General features: G+C 41.2%; 1 protein-coding gene across 1 annotated transcript in view; it reads right to left on the bottom strand.

Moving 5' to 3' along the window:
* ABCB11 (ATP binding cassette subfamily B member 11) overlaps positions 1 to 6,796 on the bottom strand; it is a 69,397-nt gene extending 62,601 nt beyond the window's left edge. Inside the window, exons 1-3 of the mRNA XM_073304739.2 lie at positions 6,721 to 6,796; positions 4,509 to 4,530; positions 2,495 to 2,543 (exon numbers count right to left, since the gene is read on the bottom strand). Coding sequence (XP_073160840.1) covers positions 2,495 to 2,543; positions 4,509 to 4,530; positions 6,721 to 6,796 — 147 coding nt within the window. The remainder of the gene's footprint in view (positions 1 to 2,494; positions 2,544 to 4,508; positions 4,531 to 6,720) is intronic.
* Between the last annotated feature and the right edge of the window lie 852 nt (positions 6,797 to 7,648).

A 7,648-nucleotide genomic window follows, 5' to 3' on the forward strand; every position in this document is an offset into this window, starting at 1 on the left:
TGATCTCTCTTTGCTGCAAGGGGGACTGATATTTATAAGTATACAGTGTAAAATATAGGTTTACATATTGGAGAGAGGTGGAGTATAGATACAAGTAATACACAGATGCTGTAATGTGTCAAGGGATAAAAAAAGGTAGAGAAATAGAGCAAACATAGAAGACAGAGACATTGTGATGGTGAAAATTAGGGGAAGATATAAGACAGACTAAAGCCTGGTGTACACAAGAAAATTAAGTCGGCTTAACTACGTTGCTCAGAGGTGTAAAAATCCACACCCCTGAACAGCGTAGTTAAGCTGACCAAAACCCCCCAGTGTAGACAGTGATAGACTGACAGAAGAATTCTTCCATCAACCTACCTACTGCCTCTCGGGTAGGTGGATTACCTACACCAGATGGAGAATCCCTCCCATCGGTGTAGGTAATGTCTACAGCAGGGGTAGGCTACTATGGCCTATGGGCCAGATCCGGCTTGCCAGCATTTTTAAGCCAGCCCTCGAGCTCCTGCTGGGGAGCAGCGTTTAGGACTTGCCCCGCTCTGGCATTCCAGCCAGGGAGCAGGGTTGGGGGCCGCTCCGCGCAGTTCCTGGACGCAGCGGCATGGTCCCCCACTGATTCCTGTGGGGGGGGCAGCCAGCGGGCTCCGCTCTGCATGCTGCCCCCGTCCCAAGCGCTGCCCCTGGAGCTCCCATTGGCCTGGAACTGCGGATGGGGTTGTAAAAAACAAAAGAAATATTATATTTCAATTCACCTAATACAAGTACTGTAGTGCAATCTCTTCATAATGAAAGTTGAATTTACAAATGTAGAATTATGTAAAAATAATAACTGCATTCAAAAATAAAACAATGTAAAACTTTAGAACCTACAAGTCCACTCAGTCCTACTTCAGCCAATTGCTCAACCAAAGCATAAAGGGGCATATGAATGTTTAGCATATCTGACACATAAATACCTTGCAACGCCGGCTACAAAAGTGCCATGCAAATGCCTCTTCTCACTTTCAGGTGACGTAAATAAGAAGCAGTCAGCAGTATCTCCCTTAAATGTAAACAAACTTGTTTGTCTTAGCAATTGGCTGAACAAGAAGTAGGACTGAGTGGACTTGTAGGCTCTAAAGTTTTACATTGTTTTGTTTTTGAGTGCAGTTATGTAACAAAAAAAATCTACATTTGTAAATTACACTTTCATGATAAAGAGATTGTACTACAGTACTTGTATGAGGTGAATTGAAAAATACTATTTCTTTATCATTTTTACAGTGCAAATATTTGTAATTAAAAAAATAAATAAAGTGAGCACTGTACACTTTGTATTCTGAGTTGTAATAGAAATCAATATATTTGAAAATATAGAAAAACATCCAAAATATTTAATAAATTTCAATTGGTATTCTATTGTTTAACAGTGCGATTAATTTTTTAATTGAGGCTAATTTATTTTAGTTAATTGCGTGAGTTAACTGTGATTAATTGACAGCCCTATTATTTTTGTATTATTTACATTATTTCATGACATGTCAGTATTTATTTTCAATTGTTAGTAATTATTTTATTTTATTTTTAAAATGTTTCAGTTAGTTCTAAATGGTAGCGGACAGGCATTCCATATTCACTGTCAGGGCTGAATCCTGAGCATAAAGTGGTTGGACTTTGTGCAAAATGTCATAATCTTGCAAAGGTTCGCTTTCCTTCAATTGCTCATTCTATTCAAAAGCAGCACTGTGTGCTCTTCAGCTATGTCGCCCGGGAAAATAAAAACACCCCAGCACACCATGCTCTCAGACTGTCCATCAATACACCAAGGAGTGCACACCCTGGCTCTATTTGACGCAAACCGCAGGGCCACCCCAGAGACTCGGGAATTCACAGGACTGAGCCAGATCTGGGAACTTCACTACATGATGCCTGGTGCAATACCAGCAACCATGGTCACTGTGCCTGGAGCAACGGTCCTTAGTAGACTATGTGTGTTTGATGATAAGTGACAGCTGCCCTTCATGATTTTTTAAAGTAAAATAAAAATAGTAATATATTTCAACTTTTAAGTTATGTCATATTAAGCACTACTACTACTGGCATGTCATGAAATAATAAAAACAGCATAAAAATGTAAAAAACAAAATAAAATTCAAAATGAAATTTAAAAATTCTGAAGCAAAATTTCAAAATAGCTTCCCATTGAAATTGTCATATTTTTCAAAATATTTTGTAAAATAAAAAAAGTATCATACAAATATTTCTGATTTGCTCTAATGACAATGTGCCTAGCAGACAATCATGACCCATAGGCAATATACATGTGACATAATGACAAAGGGTGAAATTCTGGCTCTATTGATGCCAGTGACAAAACTCCTATCGACTTCAGTCAGGTCAAGATGTCACCCTAAAGGTTTAACTGAGTCACAACTACATACTGCAACTAAAGATACATTTCAGTGACCCCACAGTATAATATGTGTACAATATTTAAATCCAACACTTTCGTTACCAGTTGAAAGAAGCCAAGTCGAATTTCATTTTCTTTCTTGTTTGATGACCTTCAAGAAAACAAAATGCAGAATTATAAACCTTCAATTTCCACTATCTCATATATTTTCTCTTGCCTAATGATTGCATTTAGAGCTGACTTTAACTCCCTTGTCCCCTTTTTCTTATTCTCTGGAAAAGGTTCTTCATTTGTATAGAAATACCTATAAGCACTTTTAACATGAGCCTTTTCTTTCACTTGATTCTAGAACACTTTAGCCACACAACTTTTCTTCTAAAATCCTATATGATGTAGTTCTCTCTCAGACTTGTTCTAGGGCAGTGATTTGAAGTAGGTTTTTCTGAAAGCTGTAGACATATCACCATTGTAGAACGACTCCAGTTCTAAACCTACTTTAAACAGCTTCTTGCTCCTTTCTAGCTCTGCTGATGGAGGGGACTGTTGGCCTGGGTGGATGACATGCAAAAAGGGGGGCTGTGACTCCATCAGAAACTCCCCCATGCTCTGATCCTGCAGAATCTCCTCCACCCAGGAGTACCAGGAAGATGATGCACTGTGCATGAGAGGGGATGGACCAAAGAAGCAGATGCCAATATGCAGCACTCAGATTAGGAACAAAATTCCGTGGTTAAAGAAACATGAAGGCTTACGCTGCTGGGGCCACCACTAATCCCACTTCACAGCACTGTTTGTAACATGAATTAGGAGTTCCTTGAGGTCACAGGGAGGAACAACTGATTTGCAAGAAGGCCAGAGATACACAGGATATAGGCCTGTGTTTCCTGTGAATCTCCAGTGTAAGTGTCCTCTCCTGCTCCCATATCCACCAGTTCTGCTAGCACTGCTGACTGGACAGGACCACACCACACCTGCATGCCTGGAGTGGAATCTCTCTCCCTATCCCATTGCACAGGTTTTCTGCTGGAGAGTATTATTTGACCCTCCAGCAGTGCCCACATTAGTCTGTTACACACAGCAGTAATTTATGAAGCCTAAAGATCCTATCAAGTCGACAGGAATGGGATCTATGTTATACCAAACATTTTTATGCGGTGAGAGCTGTATGAGTAGTGGATTTGGTTTTGAGTTTACATGACATTTAAAATTTTTATAATACATAACAAATAAATTACAGCCATATTTATACTGCACATTCTTCAGAGGCCTGAGCCTCTGACGCTACCACTGAATTTCATGTGTGCTAAATAAGATACATATGTGACATGTGTGTGCCATATAGGACCTATGTGCGTTTCAAGAAACCTCTAGTAATTAGGGCAGGGGCAGCTTAAATTTGGGTCTGGTGTCCTGTGAGTTGCTCTGTTACGAGAAAAACAAAATAAAAAATAAAACAATGCTAGTGACTCCCTGCTCCTGAAACAGCCCTTTGTGGCCATGAAGAATGGCTGCAAATTACAGAAGTTCTCAGGGTGTCTAATCTGGTGTAGAGCAACTCCAGAATCAGGAAAATAGAAGTGTTATGTTCCCCACAAGCACTTGTCAGTCACAGAGAATGATTGGGGTCTCTATGACCTTTCAACCTGTGAATAGTTGGGAATTTATATTTCAATCTCAATTCCTCTCCTGCTGAATGATTTGGACTGAATCTTTTTCACTTCTAGTCTCATATTTCTAAAAGTTATGAAGTTTATGTTGAAACTTCCCCCACAATGTTATTCTCCAAACCACGCTGGGTGGTTGGGGTGCATGTTGTGTGTGTGGTGTGAACAGACACAAAATGAATATTAAAGGGGTTTGCTGAAGGAGACCCTGATGTTTTGCAGCCACTACTCTGCATCTTCAATGCTTCACTTCACCTCTTCTGTAAAGACTGCTTTAGCCTGCCTCAGCTGAATCGAATAGTGCAGTTTCAGAAAACAAAGTGCATGTCCGCATCTCAAATACCATAAATACCATACATGCATTAATGACATGTGTTAATAACATTTATTTCACTTGATAGCTCTAGAAACAAATAATGATTGTGTGACCAATGAGCAACTATAGGACTTACTCTGGTTTCTTATGGTTGTTATCTGTTGGGAGAAATAAATACAAACCATAGTTAATCGTTATTGATAAAGTGCAGAGTCTCCAACAGACATGCTCTCGAAATAAACCTTAGGGCCCAAGGTACCCAGCCCGCCCCGGATTCAGGGAGACTCCTCTCACCCATACGCCACCTCAGGCACCAGGTACTAATGTTGGTGAAATAATTCATTGTGCATGTAGGTGCTGGAGCTAGGGGTGTGGTAGCAACCCTCTGGCTTGAAGTGGTTTCCATCATATACAGGGTTTACAGTTTGGTTCAATGGCTCTCAGCACCCCCACTATACAAATTGTTCCAGCAGCCCTGATTGCGCATAATAAATTAATTGCTAATGTTGTCACTCTCCCCTCGAATAATTAACCACAAATACATGCCTGAATATTATTCACTCAATACTTTATTTGGGGCACATTCCCATCAAGTGGCAAATACTTTGATGGTAAATAGTGTTTGCTACTATCCAGCTGGTTCTGTAAGTCACGGTCCTGATGAGTGGCACGGTCTCGCACAGGGTGCCAGTAACTTGAAAGGGGCTGTAGAGGGGAGGGGCTGTGGCTTTGGCAACAGCCCAGACAGTACACAGAAATGAGTACCTACTCCATCCCCTGACAGGAAGGTTGAGCTGACACACAGGTGTTCACTCCTGGGAAGCCCCTGGAGGAACTGTGACTTAGCGAGGCAGAATTCCATCTGGGGACTCCGGCCTCAGTACAACACCTCAGCCTCCATAGCAACTCAGGCCGTGGCCTAACAGCCATGATCTGACCCTTCACATCAAGAGACGCCGTCAAGGATGATGGCCCTAAAATATATCTTGTCTCAACAGTGGTCCCGCTGGGGAGGCCTTACCATGAAGGATCAGTGCTTCAAATGTTTATCACAAGTCACTTTGCGTGACACAGCAGGAAGTGCTAGCCCTCAGCAGCAACACCACCGGGAGCTCAGAGTTGTCTTGAATAGTCATTGGGCACATTCCTGAAGAGTCAGTGCAATTTTCTAGAGTTTTCCAGTGCACTGGCAACCCACTGCCCATTTTTAGGTCCTAACATGGACTGGAATCATGTTTTAGTTTTCAACCAATTCTTGCTGCAGCTTGAATAGAAAATCCCCATCCTCTTACTTTCTCTACCATTCAGCAACACAGCACTTAGCATGGACACTTTCATGCCTATTTGCTCTGCATGGTCACTGCAAAGCTGTGTACCACAATTCAAAGGGTGCAAAGAATTTCCTGCACTTGGGGACTCTGTGGCCTGCTCATCCCACACTTCCCAATGAAAGCACAGTATTTCCACTGCATCTTGGGCCTTGCATATGGGCATGGCAGATGTAATGGAGTGTGGGCTTTGTGCTTAAATCCAGAGGTCATGTATGGACATATATTTCCTTATGATGTGCTTTCGCTTTTGTTTGTTGCACCTGTAGTTACTATTTTACCGTGTTAACTTGCTTCCATGTGCAATTTCAATTAAATATAAATATATTGTGTCCCTTTAATTTTCCACCTGCTTTTCCGAAACATATAAGACAGGGTCAATACATTCAGCAGCTTCTCTTCATTTTTCTCCTCCTCATCTTCACCTAACACCCCAAGCCTCCTGCCACCACCTCCTGTTTAATTTGAACAGAGATGCTTGGTGTTTAACAAGTACCTTTAAAAAAAAAGAAGCTTGAAGAGGAGAAACAAAGCAAGAGTGGAAGGAGGAGAGAAAGGAGGCTTTGGAGACGGGTGAGGAAAGCAAGACCTGTTCACACATTTAAAAGAAATTCTAAATATAATAAATCAACCCTAGAAACCTGCAGGGCACAGGTGTTTTCAGCTTTTATTGTGAGTTCTAAAATTTAAAGAGGAATGCCAGAGTCATCCCTGCTGAAAGGCCATTGAAGTCAATGGAATTATTCAGATACCATGGTGATGAGCATGGTATAAAAATCTAGATAGATTAGTTACATTTGGTAGACAGATGATGGGGACATATAGACAGATACTGTGGATAGCTAGGCTGATAAGAAGAGATCATTCACTTACATGGATTGTTGCTTTAGGCTTGTAAACAAAAGTTGTTTTGAATAAAACATGCCCATAATTATGTGAACTGCAATATCTAGTATGGCATGTGTTTTCAACAGGCTATTAAAATTAAAGTAGAAGCTGATTAAAGAGTAAATGTCTTACATGATCCATCTGAGTCATAAATGTAATTATCCTCTTCAAATCTCCTAATACTCCGCAGAACAACAGGATTGGACATGATGATTTGCTCCTTTAATCAGAAACCCTAAAAAGGCAAAAAGTATCACCATAGTAATGCCTTTTAAAATGATAAGACAACATTGTATGGGCCATATTCTGATCTCAGTTACATCCGTGTTATTCCAGTGTAACTCCGCTAAGCACATTGGATTTACACCAGTGTAACTGAGAACAGAATACAGTCCTACAAATCTAGTGACACTACAGATAGTGAAGATAGCTGAAACAAAAGCACATTTAACTATCAGTGACTAAAATGTTAGTCTTTCAAAAGGCGTGAAATATTGCAATACTTGCTGAGCGTGGCTCAGACGCTACGCAGCAAGGGTTTCCCCAACTTGATTATAGCTAGCATGGTTGTAGCACAGTTAGCCTATACAATACAAGCAGGGATTTCTCTTTAACAGTCATGCTAGCAGAAACAATGCTTCAGACTAAGTTACACCTCACAGGTAGTTTATTGCATCAGGTTTTAACATGGTTAAACCCTGAATGGGTTTTGAAGGGTCCTCAGTCTGCCTCATCATCTTATTGGGATTAGTAAACCAATGGCTGGATAGAGCAGGAAAGGTAGCATCCAGGACATATTACATGGCCTGGAAACCATTGGAAAAACACAGGGAGTCCTCCCAGCCTGTCCCTGGAGTCCTCCACTGCTGGTTCATTCTCTTAGGCCTCACCCCTTCAAGAATGGCAGCACACCTCTCCCAAGCTGCGCAGCACCATTGGCTGGTCCTGCACTTGTCTATTCTCTCTCTTTTTCTGAATCCTCCCACACCATCTTGTGCACAGGGCATCTACCCGTTTCTGCCCTTTATTTCGGTCTTATGCTGGTCTGTTCAGGCTTCTG

The sequence above is a fragment of the Lepidochelys kempii genome, chromosome 11, assembly GCF_965140285.1.
Source record: "Lepidochelys kempii isolate rLepKem1 chromosome 11, rLepKem1.hap1, whole genome shotgun sequence".
NCBI classification, from domain to species: domain Eukaryota; kingdom Metazoa; phylum Chordata; order Testudines; family Cheloniidae; genus Lepidochelys; species Lepidochelys kempii.